This window comes from Fusarium pseudograminearum, chromosome 3 (assembly GCF_000303195.2).
Source record: "Fusarium pseudograminearum CS3096 chromosome 3, whole genome shotgun sequence".
Lineage (NCBI taxonomy): Eukaryota > Fungi > Ascomycota > Sordariomycetes > Hypocreales > Nectriaceae > Fusarium > Fusarium pseudograminearum.
In genome coordinates this window covers 3,773,984-3,797,578 of record NC_031953.1, presented here as the reverse complement: position 1 = coordinate 3,797,578, position 23,595 = coordinate 3,773,984, and the positions used below count along the sequence as shown (strand labels likewise).

Below are 23,595 nucleotides of genomic sequence, written 5' to 3'. Positions count from 1 at the left end.
CGAGTCGGGTTTGGTCTCTAAATGGTCCGTGCACATACACCAGCAATTGCCTGCGCACAAAACATTTCTCAAATTCCATCGAAATACTGTAATCGCAAACCAGCGCCCGTCAAGTTACTCGTTTAACCATCCCACCTTGAACTACCGCCAAGATGCCTCAAGAGGTCGCTGATATCAAGAAGGTACGGACATTGGAATGCCATAAGAAGAGAAGGATTATGATTTATGAACAAAGCGCTGACTCAATTTCTCACAGTTCATCGAGATCTGCCGTCGGAGTGACGCCTCCTGTACGTTTTCCAACGAATAACCAAGCACCCATACCAAGCTTCGTGCGAAACGCAAACCGATTCTAACAACTCATCTCAACAGCCGCCCGGATCAAGAAGAACAAGAAGACCAACAACATCAAGTTCAAGGTCCGATGCCAAAAGAACCTCTACACCCTGGTTCTTAAGGACACCGACAAGGCCGAGAAGCTCAAGCAGAGCCTTCCCCCCAGTATGCTCTCCCGACGAAACACCCACGGTGGAAATACAACTTACTGACAATGCCCTCAACAGCCCTGCAGCTTGAGGACGTCTCCAGCAAGAAGAAGTCTGCTTAAATGAAGGTGGTTTGAAAACGGGTAACTCTGGTAGCGGGAGGATTCACATGGAATGGGCGTCTTGGGACCTTGCATTTCATCATGTGCTCTGAAAGGAGGATACTCGGATGAGTCCAAAAAATAAAAAGAACCGATTCGAGTCAAAGACGTGTTTTGGAATTTCGTGATGACTGCTGTGTTTCTGCTAATGTATAAAGGGCTTGTGTTCGAACCGGGAGACTTGGGCATCTTGGAACTTTACTGCAATGCCGGACTCTACAACCTCTTCGAACCCCGGAGACGCAAGGATGACCATATTTTCGGTGCCCTCTTTTTCTATCCTCCATCCTGCCCACATCCTTTGGTTGGGTTCTGTCGAGGATTGACTCTCAATGGCGCGGTACTCCTCCTCGAGCTTTGCCTTGCATTCGGGCTTCACAGATATCTTCCAGAGCTTGACTGGCCCGCGAGCAAGAATGTCACCACGGAAGTCATTGTTCCCGCCTGCAGGTGTAAAGTGGTACAAAACTACAGAATCCTTGTCTTGGCTGATGAATCCTTTGAGTTTTTGCATCAGAGATATGTTTTCTTGGCTCTGGATCCATTGATTGTGTGCATCCACTGACTCCCAAGGAGCTGTAAGCAACAAGTAAGGTTTCTCGTGTTCGCCAATCCAGATTTCCGTTGTATGGTTGTACGGCTTTCCCTCAAGAAGCTTTGGCTGGTGTAGACGGATCCATTGAGCTTGGATTTGCTGCGTTTTCTGGAGGATATCTCGTAGCTCCTCTGGATCGTAATCAACTGATAGCTGTAGGAAGGCGACTTCCGCGACTTCCGGGGCACCCATCATGATGTGACAACGGCAATGATTATGCTGTCAGACGGCGAAGATATTAAGTTCCTGTATTGGCGATGCTGGCGGCTGCGTTATAAGGTTGGTGTGTAGATTAGGCATCTCCAACATACGTGAAGCGGGGCACAATTGGTGATGCACCCATTACGATGCCTGCGGGAGCCTGACAGTCAGCAATACATTCCCGCGTCAGCCCGCTGTCAAAGAGAACGACAGTACATGAACCCCCCCGAGCTTAGTTAAAGCTGAAAGTATTTTGAGGCTTGTTATCTTGAAGTTGCACAGAAGGGACTGAATTGCGAAAACGAGAGCTGACTGTAGTTGATACATTGTGCACGCAATGCAACGATGACTGCTTTACACGGCCTCAAGCAATGCTACTCCTCACCGGGATTCCCACCCTCTAGGAATCTGAAAAAGGTCAACGTGTTCCCGTCAGGATCCGTGATAGCAAACTGCCGATAACCCCACGGCTGATCCTGAACAGCGTCCTGTATCACATCGCTCCTCTTAACCTTGATAGTATTGTACAGCATGTCTAGCTGCTCGGTGCCCAGAGCGATATAGGCGGAGCATGGTCTGACGGAATCATCCTTCGACTTGAAGAAGCAGATATTCGCCGCAGCTCGTTCGCCCGCAAAAACTGAGCAGAAGTTGTACTCGGAAGGATGTCCATCCTCAGGCTTTACTCCACCCAGCTCAAAACCAAGGAAATCGACATAAAATTCGATAGTCTTTTGTATTGATTGTGATTCAAAGGTTGGAATAATCTTCCAAGCAGAGTCAAGTGGTGCTGCCATGGAGTGCTGCTGTGGTCATGTATTCGTATAAGATATATGCGAATACGAAAAGTGTTTTTTCCCCCCTTCCATTTATTTCCTGCAGAAGAGGAGTTATCTGGAACAATTGAATAAGGCCTAATAAGGGACACTCTGCATGCACCAACTGGAGGGGATGGATGGATATTACAGCCACACCGGTACCTATCAATCGCTTTTGCTTACTGCAGGCACCAAGCGATGGCAGGATGTAGTCTTTACCCGTCCGCCTGTCGTCATATTTTAGGCCCGCCGCATTCAAGGTTGTACGACGTAATTGCGACGACTCCAAAAGTACCTACCTAGATCAACTTCGGCAGATATTTTCGATGCGTGGATTCTTGCGCGTTATACGGCTGAGCCAGTGTCTGGATTTAATTGCAGAAAAGCCTTGACCAACCGGAGCTTCTTCCATTGGAAACAGCCTCCCGTCTAGCGTATTGATTCAGCTGGAACGCGGGGACCAGGGCTGTCATACGCCTGCTAGGTGTATTTGGCTCATCCTATGGCATTGTCTCGAGGTTGTCATCGTCATCTATCACGCGCTGGTAAGTATCAGTCCCTATGTATTTCTTTATGAAACATCTCTCATCCTCAGCTTTGCTTCTCTCACTCAAAACTTCACTACGAGTATCGTTGCATTCCTTTATGAGAAACCCGCTTGGTACTGTTTCGCCCGTTCGATTTTCCACTATTTGGTTGCTGCATCGACAAATCGCGGAGAGCCGGGTGTAAGTCGTTGTGGTGGGCTCAATTCTCCAGATACCGTACAGACCACTACCCCTAAAAGTCTAGACCTGGTGCTAGACCGCTATTTTGAGTTCTTCCAATTGGCGTCGCAACATTACACATTCAATTCAGCAATAGTCAGTCTCAAAGGGACAGTTGTTGCTGTGCTTGAATAGCATCATCGCATATCCTTTTGTTAGAGGTGATTCTCATCTACTCTCAAGCTATCATTTATTAGACTAAAGATCGACTATAGCAGTTAGATTGTAACCCAAGTCCCTAAGCCCTGTCTCGTTAAAAAGGCCGTTCCACTTCATCTTGTTTGCTCGTTGGTAGAGCCACGATAAAGCGCCTGCAGGCTGCACAGGGGAGGCACGCGCATCTGAGTCCTTGCCTATTACGGATGACGGGTCGGTCCCTCTTGCTCCTCTGCTCCTGCTAGGCCTTCCAACAATTGTCTGAGGTGTGTCAAACAGCAAGGACATTGATCCAGGGAACAAAGACCCATTGGGAATGAACGAAGGAGTGCGGGGGGCTCATACACGCCAGTAACTTGCAGTTTATGTTCTGGGCTGCAACTAACGCACCTTCCGTGACGCTACGATCCGAGTTGCTTGGATCACACATCACCTTCCTTTGCCCATTCATGCTCCTCTGGCTGGCACTTGCACTTGCACTTGCATTCGCGTGGTTGGATTAGGCCAAAGCCGTCGTTGCCGGTATCTACTTTAGCTTTCCTTCCCTTTGCCGACTGACTTGATATTTTAACTCCCTACACCCCCGCTCTCGAATCTAACGAAGCTTGTTGTCCACCCCCTGACGATAGTAGTCATCAGAACAGCAACCTCTAATTTACCGACCCAAGCAACCAACTTCTTCCTTGCAATCTCTTCGTCAAAGTTCCTTCTTTACTGTCGTTAACCTCTTTCCACTTCATCTCCAATCCTCTCTACAATAAATACTTTCCACGATATATCTCGAAGCGCGAAACACACCTTACAGCTACCTATCTATCTACCCATCCACCATTGACAGGGACGAACACCACGTATTGAGATTGCCATTCGACTCGCCCAGGACGCGCAACATCCCAATTGCACTGCACCTTCAATGCCTCCTTCGAACCCAGCCATGGTTAACGGGCTCAACGGCAGCCATGCCAATGGCAACGGCAATGGTCACAATATATCTGATTCTGGTTCGGAAACATCTGGCGAATCAAGCAACGGCAGCGGCCGTCGTCGCATGAAACTGAACCGCAAGATGTCCAGCCCTATGGCACCTCCTTTCATGGTATCAGCACCAGGAAAGGTCATTGTTTTTGGAGAACACTCTGTTGTTCATGGCAAGGTATGACAGACTCACCTGATTGCCAATTTCATACTTACATCGCCATTGGCGCATAGGCAGCCATCGCCGCAGCCATTTCTCTGCGGTCATACCTGCACGTTACCACCCTTTCCAAGTCGAAACGAACCGTCTCGCTCCGATTCGCCGATATTGGTCTCGTCCACACCTGGAACATCGAAGACCTACCGTGGGAAGCCTTTCAACAACCATCCAAGAAGAAGTCGTACTATTCTCTCGTGACAGAGCTCGACCCCGATCTTGTCGCCGCCATTCAACCACACATCGAAGTTGTTTCCCCCAACCACCCCGAGGAAATCCGAAGAGTGCACCACAGCTCCGTCTCAGCCTTCCTATATCTTTTCTTATCCCTGGGATCTCCTTCGTTCCCTCCTTGTCTATACACTCTCCGCTCGACAATACCGATTGGTGCTGGCTTGGGCAGCAGCGCATCAGTTTCAGTATGTCTCGCGTCCGCCCTTCTTCTACAGCTACGGACGTTGTCCGGCCCCCACCCAGATCAACCTGCAGACGAGGCTCGACTTCAAGTTGAAAGGATCAATAGATGGGCGTTTGTGTCCGAGATGTGTATTCATGGCAACCCTTCAGGCGTCGACAATACCGTTGCGACACAAGGAAAGGCCGTGGTGTTTCAACGAACAGATTACTCTAAACCACCCAACGTTCGCCCACTATGGGACTTCCCCGAACTGCCTCTGTTGTTGGTAGACACTCGCCAGGCCAAGTCCACTGCACACGAGGTTGCCAAGGTTGCAAAGCTGAAACAAACCCACCCCAAGCTTGTGAACAGCATTTTAGATGCTATGGACAAGGTCACAGATGCTGCTTCCGAATTAATCGAAGAGTCGTCTTTTGATAATGGATCTGTGGAGGACCTTAGCAAGGTTGGCGAGCTGATGACCATCAACCATGGCCTATTAGTATCGTTAGGAGTTTCCCACCCGCGCCTAGAACGAGTACGGGAGCTAGTAGACCACGAGGGTATTGGATGGACCAAGTTGACTGGCGCTGGTGGTGGTGGCTGCTCCATCACCCTTCTCCGCCCCGATGTTCCTGCTGAGAAGCTTCAGAAGCTTGAAGAACAACTCGAAACCGAAAACTACGCCAAGTTTGAGACGACACTTGGAGGTGATGGTATTGGTGTCCTTTGGCCAGCTGTTCTTAAGAACGGCACAGAGGAAGACGAAGAGGGCGGCATGGAGATTGATTTAGAGAAGTTCCTGGAGGCTGAAGGCACGGAAGGTGTCGAGAAGCTCGTTGGAGTACATGGCGATACTGGAGAAAGAGAAGGCTGGAAGTTCTGGAGAGTGGAAAGCCAGTGAGAAATACTACCTAATAAAGAAAAAAGGCGTGCTTGAAGCTGTCTAGGCTTTCCCTACAATGTATTACTATACGGTTACAAGCCATGCGACGCCAGACATGATCGGGAAATAGAAAGCGGTTGGGAAGGAATTCGCTCGATTTGGAGTTTGGTGCCTTTAATTTAGGGCACATACATGGTTATAATCTAGTAATGCAAAATGTTCTTTCTATTCACGTCCATGTTACCAGATGCCATTCGATATAGTCCTGTACCGGGAGGAAAAACTACAATAGGATCTAGACAAGATAACAAGATTCCCGGCTCAGACTACTCCTTTGCACCACTCTTCAAAAGCTGCACTCGGTATTTCCAGTATCCTTCACGTACAGGATCCCATTTCTCGCCCAATCGTCGCAGACACAACTCGGCCTTCTCCCTCTCTCCCTCATCATCGTAGAGCTTGGCCAAAAAGTCAAGCGCATGAGAGCTACGGACCTCCTCTGCATCCTCGCCTAGTGCACTGACGAAGCTCTCAGCAAACTCCTTGAGAGAAGATAGGGGACGAGCGCCCTTGGCCAGGATGGCAAAGAGATAGTTCCAAGGGGACTGGTTTTGCGGTGCAAGGCTGATCTTTTCTTTGCAGTAGTTGATCTCACGGTCGAGCGTCTCTGCTGGAACACGAGGGTCTGCGTCAGTGGGACCAGATCCAGGCGTGGAAGCTGTTGGGTCTGAGAAGACGATATAAAAGCGATGTGACCAAGCCGAGTTGTTTCGCACGTCCTCCTCGATGTGGTTCTGCGTTGAAAGAAGCTCACCCATGGTCCACATGAACAATTTGGAGACAAGATACTGGCGGTACGACCAAACATGGTAGTTCTTTGCATCCTCCTCCAGCATGCGGGTGATAAATTGGGTCTCTGAACGAGCAAGCTTTCGGATTGTCTGATCATCTTCTTCGATAATAGGATAGTAGTAGTCCATAAGGAGCTGACGATGGTTCCAGATCTGGTAGTTCTTGAGGTTTGACAAGGCGACCTCATTCAACCAGTTGATCTCATCAGGGATGCTGAGCTTGAGGACGGAAATAATCTTGAAGCGGAACAGCCAGACGGTGTAATGCGCTGGGTTCATGGAGATGACGTGCTCTGTCAGACGCAGAGTTCGAGGAGAGCACTCGTCCGCGGCCATGACGGCGCGGAGGTAGGAGACGGCTAAGATGCTTTTCAGTCAGTCACTCCTTTTAGACCCTGTGGGCAGCGTCGGACGTACCCTCGGCATAGTCGTCCGGGTAGGCAATCTGCGCGAGGGCGCCTTCGGGCTCGTTTTGCGGAATGGGGATCACATCGTCCCACTCGGGATCCTTGGCCAGAGTGCCCGTGATTTCGCCGTACAAGTCCCTCTTTAGCGCAGCCATGGCTTTTCTCCTCGTCTTTTCAGCGGTGATGTCCTCGGCGGATATTTCGTACTGCTTCTCGCGCTTGCTGAGAAACTGGCGGTGTTGGATTTGCAGCGACGTGAGCTTTGCGTGCTTGAGGCTGCGTTGCTCGAGCTCGTCGGGCGAGTAGGTTCCGATGTCTCTACCGGTGCGGTCTGTTCCCCAGGCGTAGTTACGAGGGAGTCTGCGGATGGGAAGACCCTCTTTTGTGACGAACTTCCAGAACTCGCGCTCTGTCTTGTTGGAGAAAGGCACGCGGCGGTTGACAGCGGGATGGATAAGGTGAACGTGTGTGTATGTCTTCTTCTCAGCGGGTGTCAGAGACGATAGGCCGACTTGCTGACGACGCTTCTCGACGGGATTGGTTTGGAAGAACCGTTGCTCTGAGCGCTGGGCGATGGTGTCTGGGGGAGATTCAGGAGCAGCTGCGGACATGGGTTAGCAGGGAGGTCTCTAGATATAGATGTGGCATTAAGTGACTTACCTTTCGGCTCTGGATTGGAGACCTTGGGGACGACTTTGGTCTTGGGTGGCATTGTCGGGAGTTGGAGAGAGCTCGAGGTTGTGATGGATGGTGGGGTTTGTCACTTGGTACATTTTTGCTTGATGGAGATGGCTACAGGGGACTGTGTTACCCCGCCAAAAGTGAAGCTATTGTTCTTGAAGCCATAGCAAAGAACAATACAAAAGCACGTCCTGAGAATGTTTATGATTGCGCAAACAAAAATGGGGTGTCGTTAAAAGTTAAATTGATTGTTGGTTTAGTCTAAGCCATCCATCCGCCCAGGCGATAGTTCTAGCTGAAAGCTATGATCGTCTCAAGGCTGCCCTATTGTTCTATGCATGCGCCATGATATCCTCGCTTTCGATTGTGTGTTTGATAGCCTAAAGGAACCGTCGTCTTTTCGGACCATATTCAGGACAGGGGCCTTCTCTGCTTGCCCGTGGGGATTTATAACCTGCACCCTATGCCTTCTTGACGCGGGGCTTCCTAGCAGAGTTGCCTTTGTGTCTGTTCTCCTTAAGAGCACTTCCAAACTCAAAGATCATTTGAATGGCTTGAGTTGTTGTTGTGATTGCCGATAACCCTGTCGCCTGATCCTATAGGGCACGAAAGTTTTGAGACATGATCAACCACTTCCTGATGCCCCTTGGAGGAAGCTTCGTCATAGCCTCCCAGTTAGGAACCAGAACGAATGTCTCGTTGAACATCTTCTGCGGCGCCTCTCTGCCTTTTCCGTATTGCACTCTGCCCATGACAGTCACGAGGATGCTCATCTTCTCGCCGTTCTTCTCCCTCTTGGCGTTGTCGTAAATATTCTCGGGCGCGCCCATGGTAAAGGAAGGGTTGAGGACATGGGCATCGAGGGATTCAATATCATAATGCACGTCCTTGCCTTGGACTTCGAGGAGTTTGGAGTAGTCGGCGGGTGTAGGGACGACGGCGCCGTTGATGGAGATGTCTGCGGAGATGGGGTATCGCGACGAGGAGTTGATGTAGAAGGGAAGAAGATCTTGGTGACGGTTGACGGCCTGGTAGTAGTGGGTGGTGAAGGCCTCGGCGGCTGCATGTTTGTTAGCTACGCATAAAGTTTTTCGCGAATACAAAAGCGACTTACCGTCACTCGAGGCCTGGACCTCGTTCGTGGTGTTTGGGAGCGGCATAATGGTATTGAAATGCGTATTGGTGGACGAAGAAAATGTTTGAAGGGATGAAACAAGACGCGTGAGCAAGGCCTTTAATATAATAAGTTTGGCGCAAAGGTTAACTTAACCGTTGCAGGCAGAAGTTGAAGAGGATGCCTGCGATGATGGAAAAATGGACAGTTATCGGAGAAACCAATGCGCACAGTGCATTTTTTTGGTCATCTCGCGAGCAACGTGATCTCCGCATCTTGTTTAAACAGCAGCGAGAACGGAGCTATTAGAAGCTTAAAGGTGCCATGAGGGCATTCAATCTTCAATCAATACAAGGCTTACGCCAGGTACAATCGAGGTTATCTCGCCAATCTAGCTGGATTCGCCCAGGATGTCGAGTCTTGCAAACGCCTACTTCGCGATGGAGTAGCTCCAACAGCTCTGCGATAGAGAAGGAGAAGCCATATTATGTGACCACGCCAATTTTCTATGTCAATGCTGGTGAGTCATGTGTTCACGTAGCTTGAATATTGCTAATTGTTTGCCTTAGCTCCTCATATTGGCCATCTCTATACCATGGTCTTAACCGACGTGCTTAAACGTTGGAAAGCAATCAACGGCAAGGAAGCGTACCTTTGTACTGGAACCGATGAACATGGCATGAAAATTCAACAGGCAGCTTTAAAGGAAGGAATCTCACCCAAAGAATTGTGCGATAATAATTCGAACAAGTTCAGAGATCTTGCCGAAGTCTCCAACATTTCTCACGATTTCTTCATCCGAACCACCGATCAGGAACATAAAGATGTTGTCCAACAATTCTGGCTTCTCCTCAAGGCTCGTGCGCCTGAAGGATTGGGATTATACAAGGGAAAACACGAGGGCTGGTACTGTGTTAGTGATGAGTGCTTCTACCCAGAAGATCTCGTGGAGCCCAGCGTTGTGCCGCAGACGGGTCGCAAGATCATGGCCAGCACTGAAACAGGCAACGAAGTCGAATGGATTGCTGAACATACGTGGTTTTTCCCTCTTTCAAAGTACAAGGATAAGCTACTTCGCTTCTACAACGAGAACCCTGATTGGATCCAGCCAGCTCATCGTATGAACGAAGTACGAAACTGGGTCGAAAACCACCTGGAGGATCTTTCAGTCACTCGTCCGACGTCAAGATTGAACTGGGGAATTAGAGATCCCGATGACCCAAGCAGCACCATCTACGTCTGGGTGGATGCCCTCGTCAACTACCTGACCAAGGCTGGATTTGGCACCAAGTGGCATGCTGACGACGCCGACACAGGTATCTGGCCAGCAGATGTGCACGTCGTCGGCAAGGACATTATTCGATTCCACGCAGTCTACTGGCCTGCCCTGCTCATGGCTGCAGGTCTCCCTCTGCCCAAGAAGATCCTCTGCCACAACCACTGGACCATGTCCAACCGCAAGATGTCCAAGTCTCTAGGAAATGTCGTCAATCCGTTCTCCGCTGTGCAAAAGTGGGATCTTGACCCTCTGCGATACTTCCTCATGCGGAACGGCAGTCTCAAGGGTGACATGAGCTATTCGAACGAGTCCATCATGGTCATTTACGAAAAGGAGCTCCAAGCTAATATTGGCAACTTGTTTAACCGCATTTCTCGCAACAAGAACTTTTCTTGGTCAACTTTGGGAGCGGTTCAGGCTGCTCGAAACGGCGACTTCGACAATATTGAATCCTCTGTGCCTCGCGGGGACGCAGTCCCCGACTTTTTCAGCCTCGAATCAACACTGAATGATGCACCCACAACTATCCGACGTGATATGGATGAGATCAACTTGAGTAATGCGCTTCGCGGCGTCTTTGAGCTTCTCCGAGAGGTGATTTGCATCCATTTTGTTTTATGTACAAGCCACTGACTATTTCTAGGCAAACCGCTTTATTAGTGATACTGAACCCTGGAAGATGACCAAGAGTGAGGACCCCAATGCCAAGGTTTGTATCAACTGGGTTATATATGAGTGCGCCGAAGCCGTGCGAATCGCGGGCATCCTTCTGCAGCCTATTATGCCTACAAAGGCTGAGGAGCTCCTGGATAACCTTGGTGTTGACCGCGAAAGACGCACTATCGAATTCGCTCGCAAGGGTGCTGATACAGAATATGGCACTCCGCCTCTTATGACGAATAACATCAAGCCCAACAGCTTTCAGAGTCTGTTTCCTCCTGTCGCAGCTGTTGACTTGCCTGATGCCCCGATCGACGCACCAAAGGGTAAGGGCAAGGTCAAGAACCGACTGGGACAAGTGGCAAGTTCATTGGCTCAAGAGGCACGAGAAAGTAAAAAATAGTTAAAGACATGTCGAAGGAAATGAGTGATGAACAATATGTAAAATATGTACAATAGTAAAGAATGATTTCTGCCTGCTGTTCATCTTGTCTGTGGCTGGCTAGTATTGGAAGCTTTTTGGTGCCCCATCTCGATTTTTCACCAATGGTGCGAGGTGAATGTCGACTTCACAACTCACACCAGGCAAACCTCAAGATGAAGATCAACCAAAACACAGGTTATTATCATGTTCCCTGGTTTTCATATTATGTCATCTAACACGTAGCAGCCATCTCAACAAGCAAAGCATTGCTTGTCCCATACGAGGCTCACCATGTGCGGCAATACCACGCATGGATGCAAGATCCAGTAAGCTCTCATCACCACGACTGCACACGACAAACACTCACAAATTTTAGGACATCCAAGAAGCTACTGCTTCAGAGCCGATGACTTTGGAGGAGGAGTACGAGAACCAGCAGTCATGGCGCACATCATCCGACAAGCTTACATTTATCGTCTGCGCACCCGTCACACAAGACGTATCATTAGTGAAAGCCAGCACAGCTGATGCAGATGGTCTCATGCGCGGGGACATCAACTTCTTTCTCTACCCATTTGAAAGCGACGATGAGGATGATACTACAGATACCCAAGGCTGGGTTACTGGCGAAGTGGACGTCATGATCGCTTCGCCCTCGCATCGCGGACAAGGTCTTGGTCAAGCGGCAGTGTGTGCGCTGCTTGTGTATATCCGAAAGCACATCGACGGGATACTCGCAGAGTATGGGGCAAAAGAGCTCAAGGGTTTGATGGTAAAGATCAAAGAGGGAAACAAGGGCAGCAGAGCTCTATTCGAAAAGTTGGGGTTTGTGCAGAAGGGAGAAGTGAATTACTTTGGTGAGGTTTTGATGACTATTGAATGGGATGAGGTTTTGAAGAGGGCTTGGTGGACGGGAGCTGAGAAGGAGTTTAGAGAGGTGAAGTATGAACTAGAAAACGAATAAAGTACCACAGAGATGGTGGGAATAGATCGCGAGCTGTTATCAGCCTTGGACTAGAAGTCTACATTATCAACTGCCTCTAGGAGGGCAATGTCGCAATCTGATTTACAATGAAACGATCACAACGCCACAAAAACGATTGAAACGCTTGATAAAAACAAATTCAGGATATTATTATCCAGCTGAAGGGTAGTTGAAGATATCATGGCCAGATTTGATTGGCGGTCCTAGTTGTATAACCGCCAATACTGGTTGTTGACCCGATCCTGCGCAAGGCCAACATGGCGACCTACCTATGTAGCGTCGTATCAGGTAACACATGAACCAAAGCTAGGATCAGATAAATTCGATCCTACGAATGACCATTTTTGGTCTGCATGTTGGTTTCTCAGCTTCTGGGAGGCTATGCATATGCACTCAACCCCTGCAGAAAGCTGAATGAGTTGCAACAACCAACAAGACGGAACTACCAACAGCATAACACCAGCCAATAACGTCATTATCCAGCGTTTCATAAACTGTTGGTCAGTTACTACGTGACCTCTTACCTAAACTTTATATGGTCTATGAACTATTTTTGTTTCCGTCTTGTGCTTGGCAATGGTCGTTGAACAACACTTTACAAACCCCTGCTGTTGTTGGTTCGATATCGAGCCGTACTCAAGAGTCGCAATGATCTGCAATGGGAAAAGAGTAACGAAGCTCTCCTACCGGGATAGTATCGCGTTAATGTGATGAATCCTTGACTTCATGTGGGTTTGAATAGTGGCTGGCGTCTAATTGCATGGAAGGTTGATGTGACGGCAGTGCAGACCTGCATACTTCTTCGTGTACCATGTTGAGGAGATTCCTCGGCTTTGCTACTGTGATGTGATATGATATGCATGTGGTTTTGTGAACTATAAGATAACTTGATATCCAGCCTATACAGAGGGGTCAAACCATTTCTCTATTCTCAGTTGTTATCCAGATATCATTGTTTCCTTTTCTCTCTTGCAATCAAATCTTTCTCATACTGTTTACTAGCTTCGCAATTCATCATGGCTGGCCCAATTGATTCTCCTGTAACCCCCCCTCGAACCTCTTTCAAGTCTACTGATGGACTTGTCCCTGGCAAGGACAGTCCCAGACACCTGCGGGAAAAGTCCCCTGCCGACTCGGGTATTGGGGACATATTCGACGATGCTGCTACAACAACAACAAATGGTTCACTTCTTCCGAGTGTAACTGTTGAATCGGACGTGTCCAAGAGTTCCTCGTCTCGAAAGGAGCCTGAAAGCATCATGCCAGAAGACCCGTTTGACAGTCAGCATAACCGCATACTGTTCGATGCCATCGATGCGCTTCAGTCCTTCGGAGCTGGGGAATTGAACATTCCTCAAGTAAGCCTACTATTGAGAGTCAATATGTCGCTTCTTGCTAACAGATGATAGCTTATTATTGTCGGTGGCCAATCTTCCGGGAAATCATCTCTTCTGCAGAGTTTGACTGGCATCCCATTTCCCGTTGACAGCGGATGCTGCACTCGTTTTCCCACCCGTATTGTCTCTCGGCGTACAGAACCAGACAGCGACGATTATTTCCGCATCACAATCGATCCGGCTGAAGTCGATGTTCCTGGCTTGGATCCTGCATCTGACAACATCAGGAACTACGAGTGCAATGGCAAGATCCTCACCAAAGAGAGATTCGCCAAGGTCATTGAAGAGGTAAATATCTCACCGATTTCGCTTGCCATTGAGACTAACACTGGCAGATTTCGACCGAATTCATGGGCCTCCGAACAGGCTTGGGAGACGATAGAAAGAACTTTGTCGCAGAGGTTCTCAAAGTCGAACTTTCTGGTCCGCAGCGTTCCTACTTTAGTATTCTCGATCTTCCAGGCACATTTCAGAATGCTTCCACCGTTAACGAGACGGACCAAGCCAAGGTTGAGAATATGGTCAAAGAATACATGAACAACGAAGACAACATTGTTATGTAAGTTCAACTGTGATCTCGTTTTGGCATATTAATGCTGACCTTCCAAAGCTGCGTTGTAGATGCCCCTACAGACTTTGATCGGCAAGAGATCTTGAGATTGGCCAAGAAACCTATCAAACAGGGCCGGTTTGTCGGCGTTTTTACCAAGTGCGATATGGTACAGCACGAACCTGAAGCAGCAAAGAGGGTAAGGCTAATTACTCCACACCCTCACTCACCTTGCTAACATCACACAAGATTGTATCAATTGCAACCGGTAACTCCACCCACAGTCTCGGAAGTCTTCGTGATGGTTGGTTCCTCGTTCGGAACAGAGCAGACAAGGACCCGGATTCCTTCGACCTCAGCGTCGCAGAAAAGAAGCTATTTGGTAGAGCCCCCTGGAACTTGGTTTCCCAGAGACGTCTAGGGTCTTCGGCAGCCAAGTCGTATCTTGGAACTCTTCTGAGTTCAAAGATCCGAGAGTGCTTCCCAACACTTCGCAGCACAATTCAGCACAACCTTGAAGAGAGGTTGCAAGAAAAAGCCATGCTTGGAGAACCTCGTTTAAGCCATGCCGCGAGACAACAGTACGTTGTTGGAACTGTTCGGAAGTACGAGGAGAAGGCGCAAATAGCCCTCGACCGTCCTGGTTTTCTTCATCCCAGTATGGAGATCTGCAGGGAAGTCAGCCGCCTGAATGCAGAGTTTGACAAGTTCATGCGAATTCACGGTGGGACCTGGCACTTTGAAGATGTTGATGTCGACCCTCTGGTCTTGATTGAGGAACGCATGGCACTTCAGGCAGAGGCCAGTGCTGAAGGTCGACTTCTACCCCCGCATACTCGCAAAACTCCCATGACGGAGGTTGATCCCTCTCTGAACAAAGCGTTCCCTGGTCTATCCGAGGTTCGAGATACAGATGATCTCATGAGAACTATCAATGAGAGACTGTCCATGTATCAGGTATCTCAACTTGATGGCGTGATCAACCCGGATATATATCCGGATATGTATCAAGAGCAAGTGAAGAAGTGGACGGCCATTGCAGAGTGTCACCTCCAGCGGGTTGCTTCAGCAGTTAGTAGCTGTACGAGCTCCATACTTGATGCTGTGTGTCCACTCGAGGGAGACACAGGGCTCATGTCAAGGGAACTTAGGGCTCTGTTGGGGTCATCTTTTTGTCGATCCGAGGCTCGAGCGTACGATCGCTGCAAGTCTCACTGCGAGATGGAGACAAAGTGTACGAGACTGCAATCAACCGGGTCCCGATTTGGAGATGAGATTCTGAACTGGAGAAGGTTCAGATTCTTTGAAGCATTCAGCAACTCTTATACTGGTCCAGACAGCAATCTTTCCCTTTGCTTTAACTCAATTCATCCCAGTCTGCAAAAGAACATGGTCATCGATGTCCATGACGTCCTGAAAGTGTACTACAAGGTAAGAGACCAAACATCTCGTGTGAGAAATTATATGCTAACTTGACAAGATTTCCCTGGATGCTTTTATCCGCAACGTCAACATGCATGTTATCCAGTCATTCGTAACTGCTGGAGATGGTCCAGTTTGGGGACTCAGCACGAACCGTATCCTTGGCCTTTCTGAAGAAGAGATGAGGATAGTTGGTGGAGAGAATGATAATACTGCTCGGAGACGAAAGGAGCTTGAGCATGATATTGAGAAGTTGCGTGGTGCTCTTGCTATCGTGGATAGGGCAACACGACAAACGGCCAGCTTGGAGAGAGATTGATAGTGTAGAATAGTTTGATTGATACCTGTATAGAGAAAGCTGTCATGATGAAATGGGAGGCGTGTAAGTATGCCATGAGTTTAACGGTTATGATACATTATGTGGCCAATTAGAAGGGTGACCGGCGCTCTAGGGGTGACCAACGTTAACTCCGTGCTTCACTGCGAATAACCAAGTCCCTCCTAAAAGTACTATCCTAGGTAGTAGATGGGTGGTCGAAGTCTTACTGGTAGTTATTTCGTGAAAGAAACGCTTCCACATGTATGTAGTTTGTGGTGGAGGGGGAAGGCCGATAGGAATATAGTACCTGCTTTTTAAACACAACTTAGGATAAAGACTGAAATCAAGTCATGACTATATCAATGAAAGCGAGAAGGATAAATTAATTGAACATAAGAACTAAATACTGGTAACTATTTGTATATCTGCACTTCACTGGACTTGACATCACAGTACAGGGTAAGCTGCCCCACTCTGGATAGCAGCGGATTCCGAGGTTAGCTCAAAATTTCGACATTCAACATCACCAACTCGTCCGAATCAATTCATCATCAGCCGCAGTCTATTGAGTGCTGCGTGCTGACGATCGCAATGAACACAATGTTCTCTTCAATCACGCGCCTCGCGCGCCCCGTCTTGACCAAGTCTTTGGCTCAATCGCCCAGGTACGGCCTTCGACATATCTCTATCAAAAAACTATCACTGACCTCATCAGGACATTCACAACCCTTGTCCCTCTGCGACCCTCTCTAACTCCCATGAACGGCGCAATCCGAAGAAGTGTTCTCCCGTCAAGCTTCACTCCCTCAGTGGCCGCCTCAGCCGATATCGTGCCCTCAAGCGCCATCACAGAACACCCCGCGTTGGGCGGCATGCAAATCCGCTGCGGACCCCGAAACACCATGAACGGACACACCAGACTCGTGCAGAAGCGCAGACATGGCTTCCTCGTCCGAAAGCGAAGCAAGACGGGCAGGAGGATTCTACTCAGGAGGAAGATCAAGGGCCGAAGGAACATTGCCCAGTAGGCGACCCATGCCTGCTGAGACATTTAGGAGGTTGGATGACACGTCAATGAAGCCGCAGCGGCATATGTACGATACGGGAAAGGGGTAGAGGACGGTGGTTCTGGGGGATCCAGATGTCTCTCAGCCACCCTCGTGTGTTACGAAATCTGTACAAAGACTACCAAAAAAAAAAAGAAAAAAAGATCTTGCACACTACGGATGGTTTCTCGGCGTGATGCCGAACTCACATATCGAAAGCTGAAGCTTAAACAGGGGTATATCATGCAAAAAGAATTACAAACAGCCAGTTCCAGACTTTACATGAACGTCATTGAAGCCGGCAGTCTGGGGTCGACGTCGAGTTTGGAAGGAGAGCAAGCAAGATTGAAGCTTGGAGAAGCGCCAAGGTGTCAAACTCGATGCACCTGACTCCGGAGGTATTCTCAAACGAGAAAGAGATATGTGCTGTAACGATGTCTAGTTCCGATAGATGAATGCAGCACTGGTTTGGGTCTGGCTCACCGGAACTAGCAGTCAACACCACCACGACGCGGGGAAATAGTGTCTCCAACCCCGCATCGAAAAAGAGTGAGAATCACAGGCTTCTAGTCAGGACGAGAAAATATGCATCTGGGTTCGTCTGTGTTCCTCGGTTTGTTTTTTCTAGTGTGACCACCTGCAGGTCTTGGGGTTGTCGATCATCAGGTACAAAGTGCTACGTAGGCTGGAGTTAGGTACTAAGTAAGCGGGAGTTTCTGACTAACGAACCTAGCGACAAGACGGAAGAATCGGATATGAATTGAGATGCCTGTACGATTGGAGCGCATTTAATTAGTCCGTCTAGTTGGTATTCAAGAACTTGTACTCATGTTTTCACTTGACATTGAGTAAATAGTTCCAGGCGTTAAGAGTCTGGCCAACGGTGTTGCTCATAATCTCTGTCTCGGATCCAATCCCTTCTAGAGTAAAGATGCTGACAATGGTGTGTGTGGTGAATTGCAGCTTACTGCTACTGTACGTACATACATCGGCCCGCCTTGCAGCAAGAGGGTGATGAGATGGTGTGTAGTGTGATGAAAGGGGTAGGTGTCAAGACAATCAAATGTCAGTCAGCTGAAACTGACGTTGCTTTTACAAAAGAAAGAATAAAAATAAAAATAATTCATGTGAATCTAAATATGTTGTATTGTGTGCCTTACCCACGTTGAATCGTTGCGACATAAACGGACAAGCGAGATGCAGTTCATTAATTGATGGGTTAGGTATTCTTGTCACCAACTCGGTATTTCAATTAACCCCAGATATCGGCACTTGCTACTCTTCTCCAGATTACATATCGCATCGAGTTATAGATAGTAGTCCCAATTGAGTCGAGTACCCCGTCCAAAACCTGTTTTCTCAGAAACCAACCCGCAGCCTAAACAAAAAGTCCCTTGTCTTTCTGCCAGAAACGCAGACAACCCCTGGCCCTTTTTAGAGTGGACGCCTCACGATGCAGCCGTTGCGATAATTAATTGACAGTTAGTTATCCGGACATAAATGCATTCATAGCGGTCAAGTCAGGCTGAGGCAGGGTTAAAGCGAAAGGGTTGCAGCACTGCCCGTATTGTAGGCCATGAATTGGCCGATCGTGTTGAAAAGAATGCAAGTGATAACTAGTTACAAGTCGCTCTATGAAAGATGGTTGGTCAAAACTGTCAACATAGCCTGGGCGGCAAATCGCTTGGTGTCAACTCTATAGCATGTACTATAATTGGCCTCTTCATCACAGTGACACCAAAGTAGCAGTCTCAGACTTATGGACCAACCATTTCTCTCGCTCATGACTTGGTCATCAGACTCGAATATTTTTCTCTCTCTTCTTTTGCTTCTATAACCCTTAGGGTTATACAATACGAACCTCTACAAACTCAACTCAAGAGACAGTCCTAGTCCTATCCCAACATTTTGGCAGCCCTTGCCCTGCTCCTCCCAGGATGTAACTGAAGCTGAGAAGGGTACCCCTGTGGCCCACCTTTTCCCATCTGCATCGGTGCATCCCATCACGACCCTCACGTGGTCCGAGATCGTGGTTACCCGTATTGGAAGCCTACTCCGGGCCCAACGCGGAATTGGACCAAGGAAAAATAACTTTGAGACCTCTTCAAGCAGACGATTATTTGTTGCTGGGATGTGTAGTCGATAATGCGGGGTGACAGGACAGGCCCTCAGTCCAGCAACCCACCATGATGGGCATTGACTGTACTGCGGGTTGGGAGCTCATCATTTCGTTTTCGGGCCCTGGCGTTTACCTGACCGACCGAGTTTGCCAAGATGGAGGGCATGAGAGACATTGACTAGTCTGGGCGGGTATTGTGATGAGAGGAAGCTAGAGACTAGAAGCAAATAACGGATGTATATATAAGCTGTCTCATCCCTCGTTGATATGGTGTTCTTGTAAGTCAGGATACCCCAGGCCAGCTTCAGTATTCAGTATCCTTTCTGAGGGAGTTCCCATCTTGTCACAGCTTGTCTATCCATCACTCACTTATACCCTTGGATCCCGTCCCTTGTCTGTCAAGATGCATCTCCTGTCACTCCTCTCAGTTGTCACCCTTGCGGTAGCCAGCCCTCTGAGCGTTGAAGATTACGCCAAGGCTCTCGATGAACGAGGTACACACGATCATCATTCCTACCACAAACCCCATACTCACAAAGTCTCTAGCTGTCTCTGTCTCTACCACCGACTTTGGCAACTTCAAGTTCTACATCCAACACGGCGCCGCAGCATACTGCAACTCCGAAGCCCCGGCCGGTGCAAAGGTCACCTGTAGCGGAAACGGCTGTCCAACTGTCCAGTCCAACGGTGCTACCATCGTGGCATCCTTCACGTAAGTCCCACCCGGCACAAAAACATCACCAACTCCAAGCTTACACGTTTTCTCTCAGTGGATCCAGGACTGGAATCGGCGGCTACGTCGCTACCGACCCTACACGCAAGGAGATCGTCGTCTCGTTCCGTGGTAGCATCAACATCCGCAACTGGCTCACCAACCTCGACTTCGACCAGGACGACTGCAGCCTAACCTCGGGCTGTGGTGTTCACGCAGGCTTCCAGAGAGCTTGGAACGAGATCTCAGCCGCAGCAACCGCCGCTGTCGCAAAGGCCCGCAAGGCGAACCCTTCGTTCAAGGTCATCTCCACAGGTCACTCCCTGGGTGGTGCTGTAGCTACACTAGCAGGCGCGAACCTACGAGTTGGTGGAACACCCCTTGACATTTACACCTACGGTTCACCCCGAGTTGGAAACACGCAGCTCGCTGCCTTTGTCTCGAACCAGGCTGGTGGAGAGTTCCGCGTTACGAACGCCAAGGACCCCGTGCCTCGTCTCCCCCCTCTGATCTTTGGATACCGACACACATCCCCCGAGTACTGGCTGTCTGGTAGCGGAGGTGACAAGATCAACTACACCATCAACGATGTCAAGGTCTGTGAGGGTGCCGCCAACCTCCAGTGCAACGGTGGAACACTCGGATTGGATATCGATGCCCATCTCCACTACTTCCAGGAAACCGATGCTTGCTCTGCTGGCGGCATCTCATGGAGAAGATACAGGAGCGCCAAGCGTGAGAGCATCTCAGAGAGGGCTACCATGACAGATGCCGAGCTCGAGAAGAAGCTCAACGGCTATGTTGAGATGGATAAGGAGTATATCAAGACTCACGCCAGCCGCTCATCATAGTATGACATTTACGCACTAACGACATAATTACCATAATAATATTTCTGAATACCATTCTGGTGCAAGCATGATAAAGTGAAATTCATTACCTAGCTATGTGTAAATGCATCATAACCATCCATCCATACGCCATGCAATAAGTAAATCGTGCGACTGAGACAAAACAATCAGTCATGAACTGCAAACTCCAAAAGATCACCAAATGGGCTCTCGCTTTTTGGTACAGCGCGAAACCAATCAATCAGACCCCTCTACCATCATCATGCCCTGCGCATTAGGGACACCCACGAGAATGACACCGCGAGGCACGCGGACATTTCTCACCTTCATGCACCCAAAGACATTGACTTCCCGAATATTAGGGCAAGCTCGGAAGATCGAACCCAAGACGAAGTCGGTCACCTCCTCACAGAAGCTGATCTCCATTTTTTTCAACTCGGGGTATTGGGCATTCTCGTCAAAGACCTCTTCAAAAGCCTCCCGGGAAATATGGCGGCACGCATGAACGTTGAGCTCCCGAAGTTTGTGACCAGAGTGAGCCATCAATGCTTTGAAGCCGTCGCTGCAAAGACCAATGTTGTCGGGGTTTTCTCGAGGCCTAGTCGCGTCCACCTGTCGGCACTTTTGGAGGTCCACAAATTGCAACGGAGGGTTATCCCAGTTGGTGAACAGCTCAACAAATCCAAAGTCGGTCATGACCTCACAATCAGTGATGCGTAACTTGACGAGAGATCGACAGTTGTCATGAATGGCCCGCAACACGGCATTGTCAATATCGGGGACAATCTTGAGAGACAAAGTCTGAAGGTTGACGCCGATGCTTCGGATGATTTTGACGTAAGCATCAGATCGTGTTTTGTGCAGCAGCTGAAGCCCGAGATGCTCCAAGGATGCCAAATCTGCAATCGTCTTGACACCATCATTGGTGAGTTTTTGGTTGTTCTCGACCTTGAGTCGTTTCAAGTTGGGGCAGTGATCTCTCAGCATGGCTATACTGTCATCGCCAAAATGGTTGTCCGTGTAGTATACTTGAACCCCCTTCAACGATTGGCCCTTGGCTTGCATGAACTCATGCCACTTCTCCTCACTCAAAAGGTTCGCTCCATGAAGATAAAACGTCTCCAACGCAGTGTCACGAGTCAACAGATAGTCCATGACCTCGTCCTTGAATTGAATGCCGCATCGAATCTTGAGGTGTCGAAGTCGTGGGGCGATCTGGAAGATTGACATGTAGTCGAACTCGGTGAGCTTTGAGCCATCATAGATGTGAACATCTTCGGTGTTTGGCTGGACGAAGAGAGGCAGAGTCTCGGATTTGAGCAGTCGGCGCTTGGAGAACATCCGTGCAATCTTGTCAACGAGATGTTCTGGTAGATCTCCAAGACTGTCAGCCAGATCAACATTTTTGGCTAGAGTCTGAACACAAAGAGTAGCTAAGCTCTTGGTGCCAACATCGCCATCTAGGATTCGACTCTGAATCGCTCGACGTCTGCCAACACCGCCAACGGCAGCCTGCTTCTTGACCTTCTTCTTTGGTGCGCCTTGTCGTTCCTTGGCTATCTCCCTCCCGCAAGGAGAGCACAACAGTCCGCCGTTAGGTCCAGCGACCGAGTAGGGTGTGACAGTGAATCGTTTGTCGCAAATTTCGCAGTTTTCCATCTGTCCAGGCAAAGGGCCAGTGCCCTCTTCCATGATTGCACGGGCAATCTCGTCGTCCGATTCGTCCGTGTTCTTCTTACGCTTCCTGAAAGCCTTGCTCTCCTTGATTTTGGCGAGCGTCTTCTGTTCCTCCATCTTGCGCTTTGAAGAGACTTCATTTTCGTCGCTACGAACCGCATGACGCCCAGATCTGGCGCCAGTTGCAGAAGATTCCCCATTTCCATTCACATCTTCTTCTGTTGCCTCCTCCGCCGCAGCTTGTCGCCGGCGAGCGTCAGCAGTGGAGCGAATTTGGGCAGCAGAGATGTTGTGCGACTAAGGTGTGGTCAGTATACTCGTGATTGTGTCATGGCAGTAAACTCACGGCCAAGAAATCAGTCAAAGCCGACTGCCTATTATAATGTTAGTGTATACTGTTTATTTGGCCATGGTAAGACTTACGGTCCAGTGACAGAACGGGCAGGTCGATTTCCATTCTGTCCGGTCTGGCCATTTTGGTCTTGGGCGTTCTGATTGTTGCTCCTCGTTGATCGCGCCCTGCAGATATGATAAGCTTATCGCCGCCTAGAGTAATGACGTTGATGAGAGAAACCTACATAGTTGACGAAAAGAGTGATGCGCTTTCTAAAACGAAAGATTCACCCAGGGGAGTGTTCCTTGGGATTTTGCGACAATGACAAGGACCAGAATGAGGGTAGTAAAGGAAAGGCTGAGCTTGAAAAGGAGTCGGCGCAAAAAGTGTATTCATGCGACTCAAGCAAACCTAGGTCCGTAGGTACAGTGGCGTTCCCGCTGCCGCCCCCCTCGCACGAGATTGACACCGTGTCACGTGACGAGATCGCCTTCCTGATGGACTTTTCTTGGTGGCAAATCGAGGATCAGGTACGATGCACCCCAATCAGATCGACAATTAGGCCCCCCTGCCCCTGACACGTGCCTTCGCGTAGCGGGGTGTTCCTTCCCCCGACACTGTGAACCGTGAATCGTGAATTGAGAACTGGTGTTGGCTTGTTGGCTCTTAGGCGGCAGGAACGCCCCCCGAAAAAGGAGCAGGTGGCGACTTGCCTCAAACCTCCATCTTACTTTTTCTTCCCTTTCGTCTTAACTTTAATTTTGTTCATCTGGTCTTTGAGATTTTCTCTATTGACATATTTCTGTTCATCTCAATTGTTTGACTGCTTCACTGTTTGTTTGCTGTTGCCCACAGTGACTTTCGTTTGTAGCTGCCTATTCACATTCACGGTCACTTACCATCACTTGTGCATTAGTGAACTACCTCCAACAAGTAGGGGTTCCCACAACTGCCGTCTTTCGCCTTCCATCGTCAGGCTTCAAACTTGGGTTTTTTTCTTACTCAACTGAAAGGATTAAATCTCCAAAAGATCTCTTTCTTATTCGTTCATAACCGTGCAGCCATCTCTCATCTCATCAAAGTCAACATCGCACCCCTGCACGAGCTGA

The 23,595-nt window shown here is 49.0% G+C and overlaps 11 protein-coding genes across 11 annotated transcripts; 6 read left to right on the top strand and 5 right to left on the bottom strand.

The window, feature by feature from the left end:
• Positions 1-152: 152 nt before the first annotated feature.
• Positions 153-607, top strand: FPSE_03064 (uncharacterized protein; the record flags this gene model as incomplete). Its single annotated transcript, XM_009256183.1, has 4 exons — positions 153-182; positions 257-290; positions 373-501; positions 564-607. 4 exons carry the CDS (start codon positions 153-155, stop codon positions 605-607), a joined length of 237 nt encoding a protein of 78 aa, XP_009254458.1.
• A 184-nt stretch (positions 608-791) lies between these two features.
• FPSE_03065 (uncharacterized protein) lies at positions 792-1,436 on the bottom strand (the record flags this gene model as incomplete). The annotated part of the gene is made up of 1 exon (XM_009256184.1): positions 792-1,436. One exon carries the CDS (start codon positions 1,434-1,436, stop codon positions 792-794), a length of 645 nt encoding a protein of 214 aa, XP_009254459.1.
• Positions 1,437-1,816: 380 nt separating this feature from the next.
• FPSE_03066 (uncharacterized protein) lies at positions 1,817-2,239 on the bottom strand (the record flags this gene model as incomplete). Its single annotated transcript, XM_009256185.1, has 1 exon — positions 1,817-2,239. The coding sequence occupies one exon, from the start codon at positions 2,237-2,239 to the stop codon at positions 1,817-1,819; it is 423 nt and encodes a 140-aa protein (XP_009254460.1).
• Positions 2,240-4,117: 1,878 nt separating this feature from the next.
• Positions 4,118-5,676, top strand: FPSE_03067 (uncharacterized protein; the record flags this gene model as incomplete). Its single annotated transcript, XM_009256186.1, has 2 exons — positions 4,118-4,336; positions 4,393-5,676. The coding sequence occupies 2 exons, from the start codon at positions 4,118-4,120 to the stop codon at positions 5,674-5,676; spliced, it is 1,503 nt and encodes a 500-aa protein (XP_009254461.1).
• Positions 5,677-5,984: 308 nt separating this feature from the next.
• On the bottom strand, positions 5,985-7,628 carry FPSE_03068 (uncharacterized protein; the record flags this gene model as incomplete). The annotated part of the gene is made up of 3 exons (XM_009256187.1): positions 5,985-6,868; positions 6,927-7,517; positions 7,577-7,628. The coding sequence occupies 3 exons, from the start codon at positions 7,626-7,628 to the stop codon at positions 5,985-5,987; spliced, it is 1,527 nt and encodes a 508-aa protein (XP_009254462.1).
• A 565-nt stretch (positions 7,629-8,193) lies between these two features.
• Positions 8,194-8,757, bottom strand: FPSE_03069 (uncharacterized protein; the record flags this gene model as incomplete). Its single annotated transcript, XM_009256188.1, has 2 exons — positions 8,194-8,657; positions 8,712-8,757. 2 exons carry the CDS (start codon positions 8,755-8,757, stop codon positions 8,194-8,196), a joined length of 510 nt encoding a protein of 169 aa, XP_009254463.1.
• Positions 8,758-9,306: 549 nt separating this feature from the next.
• FPSE_03070 (uncharacterized protein) lies at positions 9,307-12,038 on the top strand (the record flags this gene model as incomplete). Its single annotated transcript, XM_009256189.1, has 4 exons — positions 9,307-10,584; positions 10,634-11,042; positions 11,321-11,400; positions 11,451-12,038. 4 exons carry the CDS (start codon positions 9,307-9,309, stop codon positions 12,036-12,038), a joined length of 2,355 nt encoding a protein of 784 aa, XP_009254464.1.
• A 1,037-nt stretch (positions 12,039-13,075) lies between these two features.
• FPSE_03071 (uncharacterized protein) lies at positions 13,076-15,747 on the top strand (the record flags this gene model as incomplete). Its single annotated transcript, XM_009256190.1, has 6 exons — positions 13,076-13,417; positions 13,469-13,744; positions 13,792-14,015; positions 14,067-14,205; positions 14,256-15,437; positions 15,487-15,747. The coding sequence occupies 6 exons, from the start codon at positions 13,076-13,078 to the stop codon at positions 15,745-15,747; spliced, it is 2,424 nt and encodes an 807-aa protein (XP_009254465.1).
• A 600-nt stretch (positions 15,748-16,347) lies between these two features.
• FPSE_03072 (uncharacterized protein) lies at positions 16,348-16,775 on the top strand (the record flags this gene model as incomplete). The annotated part of the gene is made up of 2 exons (XM_009256191.1): positions 16,348-16,412; positions 16,463-16,775. 2 exons carry the CDS (start codon positions 16,348-16,350, stop codon positions 16,773-16,775), a joined length of 378 nt encoding a protein of 125 aa, XP_009254466.1.
• A 2,540-nt stretch (positions 16,776-19,315) lies between these two features.
• On the top strand, positions 19,316-20,475 carry FPSE_03073 (uncharacterized protein; the record flags this gene model as incomplete). Its single annotated transcript, XM_009256192.1, has 3 exons — positions 19,316-19,406; positions 19,459-19,624; positions 19,683-20,475. 3 exons carry the CDS (start codon positions 19,316-19,318, stop codon positions 20,473-20,475), a joined length of 1,050 nt encoding a protein of 349 aa, XP_009254467.1.
• A 237-nt stretch (positions 20,476-20,712) lies between these two features.
• Positions 20,713-23,388, bottom strand: FPSE_03074 (uncharacterized protein; the record flags this gene model as incomplete). Its single annotated transcript, XM_009256193.1, has 5 exons — positions 20,713-22,449; positions 22,499-22,526; positions 22,576-22,671; positions 23,218-23,288; positions 23,386-23,388. 5 exons carry the CDS (start codon positions 23,386-23,388, stop codon positions 20,713-20,715), a joined length of 1,935 nt encoding a protein of 644 aa, XP_009254468.1.
• Between the last annotated feature and the right edge of the window lie 207 nt (positions 23,389-23,595).